Source organism: Octopus bimaculoides, chromosome 22, assembly GCF_046866305.1.
Source record: "Octopus bimaculoides isolate indiv1 chromosome 22, ASM4686630v1, whole genome shotgun sequence".
NCBI classification, from domain to species: domain Eukaryota; kingdom Metazoa; phylum Mollusca; class Cephalopoda; order Octopoda; family Octopodidae; genus Octopus; species Octopus bimaculoides.
The window spans coordinates 801,290-821,007 of record NC_142949.1 but is presented as its reverse complement, the minus strand read 5'-3'; the positions used below and the strand labels follow the sequence as shown (position 1 = coordinate 821,007).

Here is a 19,718-nt window from a genome sequence, read left to right as displayed (position 1 = left end):
GTGTTGCTGTAGAGATCCAAGGAAACTCAATTGCAGAAGAAAGGAGAGAGTAAGAGATGGTGGTGGATATGACAGGGTACATCCTCAAAATACAGGGAGAAATTAAATATAGGTGAAGTGGTACAGAGGATTACACAGGGTGATGTGTGTGTGTGCGTGTATTTATTGAAATTGATATCCATGAACACATATATACTCACAATTTATGAATTATTTTATTAGTTTGTATTATCACAACAATCTGTTGAACAAGTATGTGAAATTCTGAGTAAGTTTATGAAGTTTTCTTAGCTTCAATAAAACGACCATACCGGTGCTACATAAAAGCACCCAGTACACTCTGTAAAGTGGTTGGCATTATGAAGGGCATCCAGCTGTAGAAACCATGCCACAACAGACAAATCGAGCCTGGGGAGCCCAACTTCAATCAAACTGTTCAACCCATGCCAGGCATGGAGAACAGATGTTAAAAGATGATGATGATGATTAGCTTGTCCATATATGGTGTGATGCATGATTAACTGGAAAACTGAAGTTGGGTGTGGAACAAAAATAATTGAGAAAGACTAATCTACAGAATCTTCTTGAGAAGGGTAAGCAGGATTGGTTTCTCTCCTTACTGCTCAGGTCATTTCTTATTCTAAACAGCCAAGTGAACGGAGTTACAGAGATGTAATTTCAAGGCCTTGCTCAGAAACCATCAAAATGCCAGCAATATATTTTAACCTTCTTGATACTGACCAGCCTGAGGCCGCCCTTGGTTCTACAATACAAACTTCCTGATGTAAATTTATCTCAAATGAAAACCTTTTATCAGAATTCCCTGTTCCAAACACTAGCTTAATAATAAAGGCATTCTACGAAATTCTTCATTTTTAAAAGTAATTGTAAAAACAGTATAAACTAACAAATAATGAAGGCCAATCTCAAAATGCTGAACCTTGTGAAGATGGCAGGAGACCAAGATATGTGGCGCATTGCTGTACTCTAAAAGACCCACCCACCAAAACAATTGAGATCCTAAAACAGAGGTGCCTCCTCATAAAAAGCACTGATGTGAGTGCCGATTCCACATAGAAAGCACTGGTGCCACATAAAGAGCACGTAGTACAGTCTGTAAAGTAGTTGACATTAAGAAGGGCAGCCAGCCATAGAAATCAAGCCAAAACTGATTACAGAACCTGCTGCAGCCCCTGGCCTTGCCAATTCCTGTTAAGCTGTCCAACCCATGCCAGCATGGAAAAATGAGACATCATTCATCATCAGGTAGGTTGCTCCACTAAAAAAAAATTCTATGTAATTTTTCAGCAGGCATGCCATTCAGAAAGTCCCATGTGTAGCAGTTTGCCTTGGACAGATAAAAATAATACAAAAGTCATGGCTTGACTGAGACTTAAAAATGTAACTGAAAAGGCTTCCATATTTAACTGAAGCTAGCTAAACCCTAATCAGTAAGACATAGTTTACAATCAGCAATAAGACAGGTTTTGTTACACATGGGATAAATTACACAGGCAATGATGACTCAGACTTGGTAAAAAAATTTTTAACATGCAGTGATAGCCACTATATATATATATATATATATATATATATATATATATATATATACACACACACACACACACACACACATATATATATATATAGGAGACAAGGCTCACCTAGTTCTGAAACATGACAAGCTATCTCAACTTTCAAATCATTTTAATGTCTGCTCAGCCATTCTTGCATGGGTCAGATGGAAAATTCATTGAGGTAGATTTTTTCTATGGCCAGATGCCCCTCCTATTGCCAATCCTTGCCGGTTTCCAAGCAAGTTAATATTTCCCCGTGGCTAAAGCTGAACATGTCTCATGGGACAGTCAGACTCATTTACAACCATTACACAATGTCAAAACAAGACACAAACTCATATATGCACACACACACACACACAATAGGCTGCTTTCAGATTCTGTCTTCCAAATGCACCCACAAGGCTTTGGCCAGCCTGAGGCTATAGCAGTGGGACTGAAGCCAAAACCATATGTTTGACAAGTAAACTTCTCAACCACGCAGCTCTGCCTGCACCAATGCATGGGTTTTTGCTTTCACTTATTTGAAACTCCTTCCATGTGTTTCCAATTATTTCTTTGGAGTAAATCTCTATTGGACCCATTCAAAAATAATGTTTACAGCAACAAAATATAAAATTTAAAAAATAATAATAATAATAATAATAATAAAGAATGAGATGTAGTATAAATTCCAAAACCTTAACTTATATAAAATCTAGAAAAAAACTCAAAAGTGTTTGCTCTGATGAGAAAAATCAGAGGAGATTTTTTAAACAAATAAATACACAAGGATTAGATCTAAACAGCAATTTGTGATTGAGAAAAACTGATGAAAGATTATAGCACCATGTGTGACCTAAATGGGATATTGGATAAGTAGGAAGGGAGTAAAAATAAAATCAATAAGAGACAGATAACAAAAAAAAGTTTCCAAATTACATTTGCTGTTAAACACTGAATGTGGGTTTTTTAAGCTTTTCGAGGAAACTTTCTTCATTGAAAAGGAAACTGAACAAGCCTCAAACTAGAGGAGTGCCTAGAAATATCCAGAAACTCTCCTTCAGGCCACACCCTACTGCCTTCAAAGGAAGGACACACTGGATAATGTAATCCTAGATATTGTGTGAAAATAAAACTGGATGGTCACAGCTGGATTGCTTGAAATAACAGAGCAACTCAATCAGGACTGACCAAGAGTTAAACAACCAACCAACAGGTCCAGTTGAACATTGATGGTCAAAACAACCGGAATTAGAAAACAAATCTCAAGGTGAGATATAGTAATTGTATTAAGAGTAACACATAACTCAATGTGTCAAACAAATCAGTGAAGGTAGAATGTGATTAACACAAATTTACATGTTCAGAAAATTTTTGCCTAAAATGTTCTGTGCAAATTGTATTGAAATAAGTACAAAATTTAAGGTCTGTTTTTCAATTCACATGTTTATGCAAAAAATATTCACCTTTTATCAAGCAGGACCCCCACCCCTTCTCTTCCTCCAACAAGTAGAACTCTTTACATGTTACATCCAGTCCAGTAGGCCTGGTATGCAATAAAAAAGAAAGAAATTTACAGACACAAGGCCTCGGATTTATAAGTTAGATATTGTAATATTCACGCCCATCTGAAGGGTGTTAGCAGCAGCATGAAGTGAAATGACCTCCACCCAACTGGGAATTGAAACCAGGTTGCAGACTCAGCTTGCAAGGAGATTATTTACTTACACTAATCAACTGTACATGTCTGAAAGACTGAAAAAAACAAAAAACAAAAAAGAAGTCAAATCAAATAAACTCAAGCCAAACCCTTATTCATTTCCTGCCTTGGATTCATTTCATATTAAAACATCCAAATGTGTAAACCAACAATTTTTTGTTTTTGTAGTTTTTTTTTTTTTTTTTTTGTCAACTGGCATAAGTCTATCTAGTCGTAAAGAATTTGTAAGAGAATGTCTGCAGCAGCATTACTGAGTTGTCTATAAATTAGACACGAGCACACACAAAGTGTCTTATATAATGATGGGATAGAGTTTTATTTGTAGTGTGATTGTGGGTACACTCCTTAATAAATGCTCTCATTCCAGTCCTAGTTACTTACATCTAAAACGTTTGATCATTATAAGACACCCTGCGTGAGTGTGTGTGTGTGTGTGTGTGTGTGTGTGTATATATATATATATATATATATGTATGTATATATTTTTTTAATGTTTGTCTTTATGTTCAGTTATAATCCTTTCTCTTATAGGAACAAGGCCTGGAATTTGTGGGGAGGGGGATAGTTGACCACATCAACCCCAGTGCTTGACTGGTACTTAATCTATTGACCCTGAAGGGATGAAAGGCAAAGTTGACCTTGGCAGAATTTGATCTCAGAACATGCAGACAGATGAAATACTGCTCAGCATTTTGTCTGGCGTGCTCATAATTCTGCCAGCTCACCGCCCTAAGGTTCAGTTATAATAAAAACAGTTTTACATTAATCCGATGGGTTACTCTATACTCTTGTAGAGGACTAATTTATTATTCTTATACAAGGATGTTGTTGACAATGACTTTGAAGTTTCAGCCAGCCAAGTCATCGTTTACCACCCCCACTCAAACCCACACACCCAAAGATGATCTTTAACTCAACAGAGGCAAAACTAATCCTAAAGCATTGCAGTCCAACAATGGTTTAGATGGCCAAAACTTCGAAGTCACTGTCAACAACATTCTTGTATAAGAATTTTTAAAATGTGTGTGTTTGAGAGATGTAATTTATCAAAATTACAAAGTGTTATAAACACGAGGATTTGAGATAGCACTGAATGGACTAAAAAATGCTGACATCCTGCTAAATAAGAAATATACCACATTAGAAAACTTGGCCAATGGTACAAGGAAAGGGTTTATCCATTAGCTCAAGCTTTTCATAGGACCAGAGGATGAGCAGAAATCAAACCTAATTTTAGAGTAGTGAATGATATGTGATTGTATATATATATGGGAATATGTAACATGCATACATGTGCACAAGCCAAATCCATGCATGTAAACATTTGATAGACATGTACACCACATGTGATGCATAAGTATCGAGAAAGACAAATAGAGTGTGAATTCACATATAGGGTGTAACTAGTTTATATTGTGTAAGTATGTGTGTACTTTAAAAACGGTTTTACTTTGCAATTACAGAACATTTTTTACAACCTATAAACTTGAAAATTCCATCTATAAATGTGTTACAGGAATTTACCGTTTTGCTTTTCCAAAAACCCCAAGTTACATAATGATAATTTGTAGCAATATATATTAACTTGGCAGGAAATTTTGTTTCCTTATTTTGTTTTCTGATCAACAATCTCTTATTTGAAAAAAAAAAATAAATAAAAGCAAAAAATAAAAGCAAGAGATAAACAAGAGCAAGAGATAATTGTTATTTTTTCATTTTTTTTTTTCAAGTTTCTGAAATAAAACAACAGATTGGTTAGATTTTGTAGAATAAAATGTAACCAAATGAATGAAAGCCATGTTAAGCTAAAGCAACAAATCAGATAGGATCCAGATGATAAAATCTATGTTTCAAAAAAAAAAAAAGGGGCTGTGAAGATACCAATAGTGGTCACAATTCAAAATCTTCCATTTTGATATTTCCAAGGAAACTCTTGGCAGCCACAGTTGCCTGTTTTATAGCCACTTTATAAGGACCCCGTTTCTTTTTGTTATATCGGAGTTTAAAGTCTTCTAAAAATGGATATAAATCGACACACTGCATATGTGACATAGTGGAGGACCCAAACCACGAAACGTGAGCCAGCTGAGCTATCACAACTCCATTGTCTCGTGTACTTACAGTAATGGAGAGGACTCGCCCTGGCCACCAGGGAAAGCCCTGAATCTTACCCCAGACAATATCTCCAACATGAATTATACGACCCTCAGAAGTTTCAACTTTGGTAACAGTTTTAGTTTGAATTTTCATCATGAGAGGTTTCAGCGAATCAGATGTAGGTGACTGACTCCCTGGGAATTCTTGCTCTTCATATTCATCCCTGTAATCAGAGTCCGAATCTGATATCCCGTTAGCTGAGTTTGAGTTAAAACCGTCCGTTGATTCGCCTGACGATTCCGATTTTGTCTCTAAAGAATTATCAAGCAAAAGATTTACTGTTGATTTTTCATTTTTTAAATCTCCTGATATGGTGTTTGCTGAACTCTCCGATTCTACCCGTGATAAACCGCTGTTTCGCCGCCAAGTGTACAACAACCGAGGCCGCTGATGGTCGTTCATCTCAGAATCAGTCGGCTCAGTTTCAAAGTCATTCTCCTCCTTGTTTGATTTGTCAACACCTAGAGCTGGTAAATTACGATCTATATCTGCGCAAGCATGTTTATGTTTGTGCTTCCGTTTGTGCTTTCGGTGATGACCTGAGGAGATTTTATCACCATTTTCAGAGTCTACCCGTTTCAGCTTCTCCTTGGCTTTCTTTAAAGCTTTTTTCAATCTTTTATGACTTGAATATTCTTTATTTTCAAGTTTTTCATCTGAAGATTGGTCTGTATCCACTACTTCAGAATGAAGGCGAGGAGGAATTTTTAGCACAGTCCCCTCGCCAACTGATATTTTTATAATTGGACTAGATTTCACAATGGTCAGTCCTTCAGATTTAGGGTTCATTTTATCATTAGTAGGCACATACTCCTCGGCCAGAGAGCTTTTCCTCTTTCGAGACTCACTCCTTGTTTCTGGGTGTTCTGTGAGTTTCAGAGGTTCCAGCTGAACCTGGGCTTGTGGTAAGGGGAGAGTTATTGGGGAACTTACTGGTCTGGGAGATTGTGGGGGTTGATTAAAGCGTGGAGGTTTAGGAGATTGAGAAGGGTGATTGAAGCGAGGGGGTTTAGGTGATGGTGGTGGTAAGCTATAACGAGAATTGCGTGGAGATGGTGGTGGTTGATTGTAATGAGGAGGCTTAGGTGATGGTGGTGGTTGGTTGTAACGTAAAGATTTAGGTGAGGGTGGAGGCTGGTTGTAACGAGATGGCTTGGGGGAGGGAGGGGGCTGGGCATACCTTGAGTTCTTGGGTGATGGTGGTGGTTGATTGTAATATGTATTTTTAGGTGAAGGGGGTGGCTGATTGTATCGTGTTGCCCGGGGCGATGGAGGTGGCTGGTTGCTACTGTATCGTGTGGTCTTTGGAGATGGTGGGGGCTGGTTGTACCTTGTAGTTTTTGGTGAAGGAGGTGGTTGATTATAACGTGATGGTTTTGGAGAAGGAGGCGGTTGGCAATACCGATTAGTTTTGGGGGAAGAGAGCGGGGTGTTTTGTTGCCGATTTCTGGTTATTGGTGGGGATCTGCTACGTGCATTGAAGATGGGAGTACTGTTTCGAGTGTTTTGGTTGTTACGTGTGGTCAGAGGCAAAGGGGCTGGGAATTGTGGTGGGGGAGGTGGAGGCGGCGGCGGCGGCGGTGGGAGAAGTAGTGGTTTAAGAGATGTGGGTGTTGAAAGCCGGGATGGAAGAGAGTGAAGAGAGTTTGAAGAGGATTGTGAAACAGAAGACAGTGAAGAGTTCTGAGAGGTCTTAGCAATGGAAGAACTCGGATCTGCCGCACTGTCATGGCATGCCGACTTGCATTTGGAGCACAAAGTTTGACGAGGTCTAAGGCGAATACTTCGCACAGTCTTGTCTTTGAAATGTCTAGTGTACGTCCTTTTGGTCAATGCTACAACCTTTTCGCCGAACTGTGAAAAATCCTGATTGTACGTGTGCCGAAGGGCCGCAGCAGAGATCTGAACGTTTTGATCTCCCTTCTCGGTACTCCCGACGTTCGTGTCACTTTTACTATCTGACGAGTCATCATTGGAATCCCTTTTAAACGGGAAACATACACCGTGGGGCAAACTTCTGCAACAAGAAACAAATTGTGGATTTAATTAAGGTGAATAGGTGAACCTGGGAGGTGTGGGACCATGCAGACATACATAGACATTCATTCACAAATAATAATTGGAATAATAATAATGATATATCTATAAATATCTACATACACACACACATATATATATATATTTACTCTACAGATACACACACACATACTATAAGAGTATATATATATATATATATATATATATATATATATATATATATATGAAATTACATTTATTTCCTTCCCGTTGAAACTTATTGATTCAGTAGCGGTTTGGAAAGATGTTTCAGTAATTTTTATGATCTCCAAAAACACATTCATCTGCGGTCGGAGCCGAATGACCGAATCATTGTTACTTCAAACAAATTGGGTAGAAAAAGGTTTCTTTTAAAAATGTGTGTGTAGCCATATATGTTTATCAACGGCAACGTTGTTATGCAAAGATGTTGGGGGAAGATTGAACAAAGCGAAAACATCGAAAGTGAGAGAAATGGAAATGTGGAAACCAGAGAAAATCGCAGAGACGGACGCTGACAGGAAAAGTCAGCTGTCGTCACACTTTTTGACAACATTTCAATACGATAGCTCTGGCCCAAAGAATAATTAAAATATTTCAGCTTACCTTTTGTCGGAATCGACCAGAACACCACGGTATTTCTTGGCGCCGGCCTCCAAGCACACGATGAGGACATCCTCGATAGCTTCCTCGATGAATACAGGTAATTTCTCGCCTTTACAAACGGCTTGGTGGTGCCCCCGTCTCTCGTCCGCCATTTTCCGAGCGCACGGCCCTCAAGATTCTAGCACGGCGCATGCGCATCCGCATGTCTTGCCATCCACAGCAGGTAAATCCCGACAAACACACAAATAAATATTTTTAGAAATAGAAACGGTTGTATTTATAAAAGTAAGGGAGTATCTTGGCGAATGGTGTAGGTGAAAGAAGACGGAGAAGGGAAAACGTGAAGTTCCAGCCAGCATACAGGTCTTTCATTGAAAGAAAAAAGAAAAAAAACAGGAAAATTTTTTTTTCAAAAGCAAGAAAAGAACGACCAACGATCCGGCAACTTTTATGAAAGATTTTAGAAAACTGGACGTCAGATGGGAAATAAAATAAGATTATGATATAGGAAATATTGTAAATATATTTGAAATTCAAATATATGTACGAAAATGAATTTACAGTTGGAATGAATGCCTTTTTGAATGTTTCTTTTGTGAAATAATAGAATAAAATACGAAGAGTAATTTTGACTTTTTTGTTGTAAGGGAGGTAACTCCAAGGGAAAACAATTTTTATTCTTTGCTTTGTTTCATGGTTGTTGTTTTCTTCAACGTCTTCCAATCTTACTCATTCCCAACTATAACACATAACAGACATTTCGCAAACTTTCTCTCCTTTCATCACTCCATCATATCTCGGCCTCTACTTTAAAATATGTGCAGATGTGCCGATCTGCTATTTACACTAGTTTTAATTTAATTTTGTTATGTTTATATTTTTCATTGATTGCATCTCTTTATTGAAAGTTTGACCATCTCTCTCTCTCTTTGCTCTCACCCCCCCCCCCAGTAACCCTGCTACGTCTCCCCCTCGTCGAGCGATCGACCAGCTGGACTTCATCATTACGTTAAGTCTGCTTAGTAGAACAGCGAGAGAGAGAGAAAGGGAGAAAGACTGAAGTTTTTCAATGGAGGAAAATATTCCTGACTGCTTCAAGACGCGTCAGAGTCCGATTTTCGTCTTTCCTCGGGTCGTTAAAATTAGCCAGTTATGCACCGAACTCCATTCAACTGACTTACATATTATTCCCTACGGAGGAAAAGAAGAAAAAAAACCAGATCAGTTTGTGTCAAATCTATGTTAGCAGTCGTTATTTGTTTTGATGTTTAAAAAGGTCTTGAAGATTAATAAGAAAAGCTTGATTAAAGCTTTCAAGAATCGATGTTTACACATATATTTATATGTGCATACATTTATATACTTTCTCGTCCCTCAATTCTTTCTTTCTTTCCTCTTTTCTTTCACTCACACGTTCTCTCTCCCTCTCTCTCCCTTTCTCTCTCTCTCTCTCTCTCCCCCTTTCTCTCTCCCTCTCTCATAGGTTTCTTTAAGTTCAAATTTATTAATTCGTACATAAACAAAAAGCTGTTATTTACTCTTTTCGCGATAAGTGCTGGGAAAATAGAGTCGAGGAAATCAACTGAGCATATTACGGGTAGTAATCAACAGCAAGGATAATGTTACAGCCTATTTAATAACGAAAATATTCCACATTAAAATATAAATCCAAGACAAAAAATATAATCATGAGCGAAGAAAGAAAGAAAGAAGATACCGGAGAAATTTAAGCACAAAATATAAAGAGGGTACAACATTAAATACTTAATGGCTAGGTTTATTAATTATGACGTTGATCTATTGAACCTTCGAGCCAACGCGGAAATATCATCGCGGTTACCCTACCAGAAATAGGAGCTAAATCCCTCTGAATTCACATCCTACTTCAAGAAGAAAACATGAGAGACAAAATACAAAAAGAAAGACTTGGAATATTGTCTGCTCGATCAAGGTTGACCAGGGGCCATTCAAAAAACAAGAGCCAACGAGGAAGCCTCTACGTGGTTGTTCGAACTGCTAGACTCAGCAACCAAATGTTACCCTCGTATTCCACACCCTGCCGCCGTCATAATAGATACGTAATGTAATATCGAAGAGAAAATGGGATGGTTGTGATTAGAATACCTTTGATTAATAAGTCAGCTTATTTTGTCTGTCTTTACGTTCTGAGTTCAAATTCCGCCGAGGTCAACTATGCTTTCCTCCTTTTGGGGTGGATAAATTAAGTACCAGTTGCGTACTGAGTCGATCTAATCGACTGGCCCCCTCCCCAAAAATATCGGGCCTTGTGCCTATAGAAGAAAAGATTAATAGGTTTGCTCACTCACTGTTGACTTGTGATTAAATGACGTTTATGAATGAGACCACCGACATTAGACTTTTTACTGTAGAACTTATAAATGTCTTAAATATAACTACCGTAGGCTACGTGCTAAGAAATAGCAGACGCAGGCGTGCCTGTATGGTACACCGACTGTGTATACTAAGAAAACAAATAATAAAATCAGTGTGTGCACTGATTTTCCCACTGATTTAAACGAGTGTCTTAAATATAAACCTACTTTGTGCAAACTGTTATTTTGCGGCCATAGTCAAGTTGATATCTTTTGATTTTTTAAAAATGCATTTATTTTTGTATGGGATATTGTGCTCTCTTTTCCTTTTATGCAAACTGTCAAATTTAGCCCAAATGTAACCCTGTACATATCAGCTTCCATTAACAACGGCATGTCAGTTCCAGAACCTGGTGCATGCATTCCCTGGAAGATCTTTGAACACCTCCTTGATGTTGGCCACCAGCTTGACCTTGCTGTTACAGGCAGAGCAGTTGCTGTACCCCTAAATCCATGGGATTACAATTGGGGGAATCAGGAGGCCAGAAATTGAAGCTGATGAAGTTGTAGAAATTCTCCAACAACCACTTCTGACTCTTTCCAGAGGTATGGAAAGAACCAAATCCTGCTGCCACACATATGATGGCCTTCCAGCAGCAACTCTTTCCAGCCAAGGATTGACCACAGTTTCCAGCAGCTTCTGAAATGAGAGCCTAAGGCTCTGTTCGAAGATGTGGGATGAATTCTGGCATGCAGATGCAGTCAGAACACCTGCTGTGTCCCTTCCTGCTGCCCACGGCTTCATAGTCTCCATTGCAGCTGCACATGCCATGTCTTACATCCTTCACTCTGTTCAGAGCGCATTGAGCAGCAGCAGTCATGATGTCAGCATTTTGATGCCCAGCAAGAACCATGATAAGAAACTCTTAGGTAGTCGAGTACTATTTTTTTCCCACCTGTTTTGTGTTTGTGTGTGTGTGTGCATGCATGAGTGCGCATATATATGTGTATATATATATATGTATGTATATATGCATACGTATACACCATATATATACATATTTATATGCATACATACACACCATATATATATACATATTTATATTCATACATGTAATAGCATATATATTTATATTTAAACACACACACACATACACACACAATATACAAGCAAATTCTGTCTGTCTGGGACCCCTGTATCTTAGTCTACATTTGTTCTACATAGACATATTATACCATTTGGGAATCAGGATGATCCCAGAATTGAAAATCTGCCTTTCCTTAGGTTCTTGAACATCCAGCATTGGGATCTGATTTAAAAGCATTTGGGTTGCTATTTCTAGCAGGTAAAGCTTGGCTGATTCATGCCATCTTGGTTGGCATTTGTCAGACGACATCAGAAATGAAGGGGGAAATAAATGACATTTGCTTTGTTAATTTCATGTTGAGATAATTTGGGACAAATTGGTGAACAGTTGGAATTCAACCTGGGACTGGAACAATAGAATTATTGCAGCACAGAATTAATTCTCATGCGTCCTTAACCTCTCATCAAACACCACTGGGGTATATAGTCATTATAGATGTATTATAGACATGCTATTTAGCTCTCTTTAGTTTTGGGCCACAGGCCCAGTTAACCCTCCACAGGAGCAAGCTTAAAAGTCTGCAGACTGCAATTTTTAAGCTAGTATATTATATATGTGATATACACACACACATATGTGTATGTATGTATGTCTGTGTCTAAATGTATATAATAAATGAGGTTTGAAATATCTATAAATATCTATTTTGTCGTAGGTCATCTATCAGATAGAAAGCAATTGATAGAAAATATCAGATATCTCATAGAAAATTGAAGCCGAGTGGTGCAAATTACAACAAAACTGGGTTTTTTATCAGATCAGTGACTCGCTACCATTGTCCTTTTTGTTGTTGTTGCTGTTGTCCTTGTACTCATTGTTGGTGTTGCTAAGCAGTGACAATGAGCTCTTGTCTTGACAAACCTATGGTGTGTAGCTGAATATTAAAATCTGATTAGGTATTCAACTACTATATTTTTCCACCTGTTTTGCATTTATGTGCCTACCTGTGGCGTCTTTATTGTACCTTTATGCTGTTATCCAAAGTTTTAGGTGTTTTAATAACTTATGAACACAAAATCTTAAAGACAGCGAGGTCATTTATTATTTTACTTTCAGTGACAGTTAAATGCTACCTCTTCAGATTCACTGACTCCATTGGCACTGCTTTTTTTAGGTTCATGATTTTCAGTTTGAAGTATTGATTGTCATTCATCCTAAAAGTTTTGTTGGCCAACATTTCATTCTAGTGTCTACCTTTCAGTTGGTCCTCTTTAAGGATACATCACAATCATCATCATCATCATCGTTTAACGTCCGCTTTCCATGCTGGCATGGGTTGGACGATTTGACTGAGGACTGGTGAACCAGATGGCTACACCAGGCTCCAATCTGATTTGGCAGAGTTTCTACAATATTGGTTTCAAATTTTGGCACAAGGCCAGCAGCTTTGGGAGAGGGGTGAAGTCAATTAAATTGACCCTAGTGTTTAACTGGTACATATTTTATCGATCTTGAAATGATGAAAGGCAAAACTGATCCTGGCAGAATTTGAACTCAGAATCTAAAGACAAACAAAATGCCACGAAGACAAAAGTCTTCGAAAAGGCTGGAAGTGGCAACGAAAGAGCAAAAACCAGACATTTGAATATTTAACCAATTGACTAATAATAAATGAGTGGAATTGAACCAGTGTGTGTGTCAATTATACTGGCATAATGACCCTCCCTAGACACATCAAAATAGTATATGTTGCTAAAGAGGATTTAAAAAAAAAAAATCTTCTTTTCTCATTTTCAGCTTCATCAAAACCTCAATACTACTAAATGATTTTTTAGGTGTTGGCATGTCTGAGTAGTTCAAAAGCTTGCTTTGCAACCATGTGGTTTCAAGTTCAGTCCCACTGAATGGCACCTTAGGTGTCTTCTACTATAGGTCTGGGCTGATCAAAGCCTTGTGAGTGGATTTGGTAGAAGAAAACTGAAAGAAGCCTGTTATGTATAAATATGTGTATGTATGTATATATATATATATATATATATATATATATATATATATATATAAAAATCAAGTGGTCAGTTTATGCTCATGAACTCAGACTAAAACAACAGGCCAATGACATGCAATTAAATGAGGATCCAATTTTGAATCCTGGCTTAAAAAGTTGGTAGCTGTTTGCTACATATTATAAACACCAACTTAATGATTTTTTTCTATTATAGGCACAAGGCCTGAAACTTAGGAAAAGGGGGCCAGTCAATTTCAATGATTCCATGAAAGAATGAAAGGCAAATTGACCTTGGCAGAATTTAAACTCAGAAGCTGGAAGAAATGTTGCTAAGCCTTTTGTCTGACAAACTAATATTCTGCCAATTCACCATCTTCAAATACCAACTTAATAATGGTCCCAAATTTTGGCACAAGGCCATCAGTTTTTGAGGGGAGGGTGAAGTCAACAATATTGACCCCAATACTTGACTTGTACTTATTTTATCGACCCTGAAAGGCAAAGTCAAACTCAGTGGAATTTGAACACGGAACTTAGAGACATATAAAATGCTGCTTAGTATTTTGTTTGGCATGCTAACAATTCTGTCAGCTTACCGTCTTAAAAACACCAACCTAATAATCTTTCCTACTCTAGGCACAAGGCCTGAAATTTTTGCAGAGGGGCCAGTCAATTAGATTGATCCCAGTACACAACTGGTACTTAATTTATCAACCGTCAAAGGATGATAGGCAAAGTCAATCTCGGCAGAATTTGAACTCAGAATGTAAAGACAGACGAAATACTGCTAAGCATTTCGCCCAATGTGCTAACGTTTCTGCCAGCTCACCGCCTTACACCAACCTAATAATGACAATCATTTTACTAAATTCTCAATTATTCTCAAAAAAATTAATTAAAACAAAGGCAGTGTATTTCAACAGAAATACTTTAATGAAAGGAATAATATTAAATCAATCTGAGAGATTATAATATAATAATTATAATATAATAATATTATATCAATCTGAAGAAGCTAAGATGCATTAACTATCCAGTTTTGCTTAACTAGTTTCTAAGCTCAAATCATGCCAGAGTGAACTTCATGTTTCATCTGCCTGGGGAACATCAACTGAGTACCAGTACTCCCTACCTTTCTCCCTCCTCTATAAATGTGGAACCTGATCTTAATGAAAAGAAATCAATATTTTGTCATTTTTTGCTCTGAAATGAAGACAACTATTGATCTTCTTATATTTTTGCCTTTATACTTCCAGTTCTTCCCGGCGAGCAAGAGAATCTCTATGCAGTCATTCAAACCAATCAGAAACAGCAACAAAATCCCTCTCGATTCCTATACAAGCAGATGAGATGGCTGCAAACACCTTTGACCATAACACTGCTCAATCAGGGGGCTGACATGTGGCTACACAACAACTTCTGGTACATTTTAGCAAGTATATGCATGTGTGTGTGTGTGTGTCTGTGTATGTGCGCGCATACATATATAAGGTGGTGCCCCAGTATGGTCACAGTCTAATGACTGAAACAAGTAAAAGATAGATATCATCATCATTTAATGTCTGCCTTCCTTGCTGGCATTGGTCAGATAGTTTGACAGGAGCTGGCAAACCATTGAACTGCACCAAATTCCGCTGTCTGCTTTGGCATGGTTTTTACGGCTGGATACCCTTCCTAACACCAACCACTTTACAGAGCAGACTGGGTACCTTTTGCATGGTACCAGTACTGGCAAGGTCTGCTTTGACAAGGCTTTTACAAATGGATGCCCTTCCTAATGCATCTAATAGCATCCAGTCCACTTTACAGAGTGGACTGGGTGATATTTACATGGCACCAGTGCTGACAAGGTCTACTTTGGCATGGTTTTTCGGCTGGATTCCCTTCCAAATATCAACCACTTCACAAAGTAGGCTGGATATATATGCACACGTGTGTGTGTGTGTTTGTTGTGGATTTGGATAATTCACCTCTGGAAACATGGGTGTTTCATCCAACATCCTTAAACAATCCTAATTCAGGGACCTTTTCAGTGGGATAGGCTATTCAACCTGAAGAAGATTCTAACTGGGCTCCACCTACGAGGTCATGCACTGTTTATCTTGATATGAAATCACCATTTTCTGCATATATGGTTGTGATGCATGTGCCTAGTGTACCCTTATCAGACAGGTAGTCCTGATGGGGATATTGGGCTTCGTATATTTGTACCCAAGTGTCACTATGATGGTATGCACTGCTCTCTTACTAAATAATAATAATAATGGTTTGAAATTTTGGCACAAGACCAATAATTTCAGGAAGGGGGTTGTAAGTCAATTACATTCATCCCCACTAATCAACAGGTATTTATTTTATCAACCCAGGGAGGATAAAAGGTAAAGTTGGCATCATGTGATGTAATACCAAACAATGACTCATAACTTCTGATCTCAACTGATTGGAAGTGTTATCATGTTTTGTCTTGGTATAAAAAGATGGGCCACAGCAAATATTCTGCTCCATACCACAGATTAGTTTGTCAGTTGGTTGACCTTAATCAGTTGAGCATGTCCCATTTTCAGCTGACAGAATGCATCTCTGATCACAAGGAGTAGTGGGGGAGCAACATAGTCATGTGTTGAGGGGAAATTCTTTGGGGTTTGAATAATTCACCTCTGGAACATGGATGTTTCATTCATCATCCTCAAACAATCCTTATTCAGGAACCCTTTGAGTGGGGTGGGCTACTTGACCTGCAAAATATTCTAAGCCCCACCTGCGCGGTCATGCACTGTTTATCTCGATATGAGATCAACATGTCGTGTACATATGGTTGTGATGCTTGTGCCTGGTGTACCCTTATCAGACGGGTAGTCATTATGGCTACATTGGACTTCATATATTTGTACCACACTGTCACCTTGATGGCATGCATTTGTGTGGAAAGAGACCCTATGAGACCTCTGACAGCAGGCTGCTGTCCACTCTCACAGAATCTACCAAAGTAAACAAGATCAAGCACTCTGAGAAGTAAAACAATAATAGTAATAATAATAATAATAATAATAATAATGATAATAATAATAGTAATAATAGTAATAATAATAATGATTTCAAATCTTGGCATGAGGCCAAGCTAGTTTGGGGAGTTGATTACATCAACCTGTGCTTAACTGGTACTTATTTTATTGACCTCAAAAGGGATGAAAGGCAAACTTCAATGAGACTTGAACTCAGAATGTAAAGATAGATGAAATGCTGGTAAATATTTAATAACAACAACAACAACAACAATAATAAATAGTAGCATATAGGGAACTTGAAAAATAACTAAAAGTCATTTAGTGCTGACTTATATTTTAGCTATATGGTGACAATTTGCTTTAAGATATAATTATTAATCAAATTAAAACTAATAATAATAATGAATTTATGAGAAAGTTTCTCTTTTTTCTGGAAATGTTTCACATGGATGCCACTAAAAACAGCCATAAAAAAGCCTAATTTTGTGAAAATCATTGGCAGAAAGTTTCTGTTGTCAGTTTGACATTTACATTGATGTAACTATTCAGAACTTATCTGATAATTAATGCTGTAAATTAATTTGCTGACAGCAATTTAGCTGGTTTAACATGTGTTGTATTTAAGATGTAAATAGACCAGTAGAATAAGTATTATTACAACGAGATAGTATTTATAAGTAAAAGATTAAAATGATTTAAATCCTAAGCTGTCAATGCTTTTGTTTCAATTGCATTTTGTTGTTTTCCCTTACCAAATTTCACAAATTTTAATGTAAATATAAAGATGTTCTAGATATTCAAACGGTTTAGAAGGTTCAGCCCTGGGTTACATTTCATGATATTTTTTCAGATTACATTTTATGGTATTCCCAGTTCAGGAAATGGAAGACAACATAGAATTAAGTATATTACAATCAAAACTGCCCTCCAGGCAATTTTTCTACTAGTCATTATAAAAAGGATATAAAATACCCCCCCCCCCCACACACACACACGTATATGCACACATACATATATATACATGTGGGGGAGGAGTGAGGCACATATGTGTGCATGTGTCTATATGTGTCATCATCATTTAGCGTCCATTTTCCATGCTGGCATGGGTAAGATGGTTTGACTAGGTAGCTGGTAAGCTGGAGAGTTGCACTGGACTCCAGTCTGTTTCAGCTTGGTTTCTGCAGCTGGATGCCCTTCCTAATGCCAACCACTGCACAGAGTGTACTGTGTATCTTGTACGTGCCTTTCACGTATCATCAGCATGAGTGCCTTCTACTTGTCACCAGTACTGGCCTCAAAGCTTGATGTGTCTTCACAGCAAATGGCAAATGTGTATTTCTATATAAATATATATGCATGTACATGTCTATACATGTGTGAGAGTTGATTTCCAGATGTTGAGCCTCATAAAGGAGATGACAATGGACCAAGATGTCTGACAATATAAGGTTCTCAAGAAGATCCATTCCCCTCAGTGAAACGGAGTTCTGGAAGTGTTGTGTGTTCCATTCACATGTAACATTAAATTTTTCACACACAGACTACTCCAATAAACCAAACTACATCTCCCCTCCTCTTCTTCATGCATTGTGCTCGTCTCTCCTTCCTTACTCCTCCAGTCCAATCCTGTCCTCTCCACCCCTGACAACTGTATCATTGCTATCCTCTCATCCCCTTCTATGCACCTGAGTTTCAAAAGTCACTGCTCCACCACCCCCTTTCCATTCATTTGGACTCCCTACTCACACACCCTGCACCATCCCATTCATATTTACGTTCTTGTACCTTGAGAGTATACTCTGGCACACTGCCACCATTTCTCTCATTGTAATGTTACAGTAAACTCCTCCAATATTATTATTACTGTCCTTTAAATTTGAGGCTTTGTGCTTATGTTCTGACTGAAAATCCCACGGAGGCTAACTCTACCCTCCGTCCTTCCTTGTTGAAGATCGATAAAATAAAATAAACTACCAAATGAAACTGTATGTTGATTTAGTTGTCTACAGCCTTCCTCTAAAACTTATAAGCCTTGTGCTATTATTAGAAATCAATAAAAATGTAATATCAACAACATTAAATTCAAACGAATTACCAAACTAATTCAAGAAGAGTGAAAAATTGTTTCTACTAAAAGCACAAGGCCTGAAATTTGGGATGAGGGTGCTAGCTGATTACATCGACCTCAGTACTTCACTACTACTTATTTTATCAACACCGAAAGGATGAAAGGCAAAGTCGATATCAGTGCAATTTGAACTCGGAACGTTATAAGTCGGGAAGACATGTCGCCCAGCATTTTCGGCGTGCTAACGATTCTGCCAGCTAGCTGCCCTAATAATGATAATGATTTCAAATTTTGACACAAGGTGAGCAATTTCGGGAAGGGGTTTAAGTTGATTAATCGACTCCAGTGCTCAACTGGTACTTATTTTATCGATACCGAAAGGATTGGAAGGCATAGTCGACTTCGGCAGAAATTTGAACTCAAGCCGACGAAATGCCGTTAAGCAAATAGCCCGGCGTGCTAACGATTCGACCAAACTCACCGCCTCAATAATAATAATAATTGTTTCTAAATGTTGGCACAAGGCCAGTAATGTTGCGAAACGAGGGAAGCTGATTACAGCTGGTTCTTATTTTGGTGCTACTTAAATAGAGGTCCCCTCTATGTAACCTTAACCATAACTAACCTAACCCTAAAAACCTTAGCGAGTGTGCACTGTAAAAACATATCGTTAAGTAGATGTATCGGGACCTCTGTATTTAAGTAGTGCCCTTATTTTATCGACCTTGAAAGGATGAAAAAAGCCAAGTCGGCATCGGCAGAATTTAAACTGAAATCGTTACGCAGTCGGAAGAACTATCGCAAAAGCATTATTTTCCGATACATAGTAAATTCAAACAAGCCACCTCATAATAATAATAATAATAATAAATACATAAATAAATAAATCACATGCTATAGCATGAAAGAAAATTTGTCACAGATGACAAAAAAAAAAAATTTTTTTTTAAAAACGGAATTTGAAATCAGAACGTGAAAAGCGGATAAAATGCCGCAAAGGATTTAATCCGACGTTCTAACCTAGAGGTTCTCAACAGGAGTCCACGGTCAGACCCCTGGGGATCCATGGAAAAACATAGTAAAATTGTGGATGTACAGTAGTATTTAAATGTCCTTGAAAAA

General features: G+C 37.9%; 1 protein-coding gene across 1 annotated transcript; it reads right to left on the bottom strand.

The window, feature by feature from the left end:
- Positions 1-4,977: 4,977 nt before the first annotated feature.
- LOC106877115 (uncharacterized) lies at positions 4,978-8,268 on the bottom strand. The gene is made up of 2 exons (XM_089339716.1): positions 8,098-8,268; positions 4,978-7,453 (listed from the first exon to the last, which is right to left on the bottom strand). The coding sequence occupies exons 1-2, from the start codon at positions 8,247-8,249 to the stop codon at positions 5,170-5,172; spliced, it is 2,436 nt and encodes an 811-aa protein (XP_089195842.1). The 5' UTR covers positions 8,250-8,268; the 3' UTR covers positions 4,978-5,169.
- Positions 8,269-19,718: the final 11,450 nt, after the last annotated feature.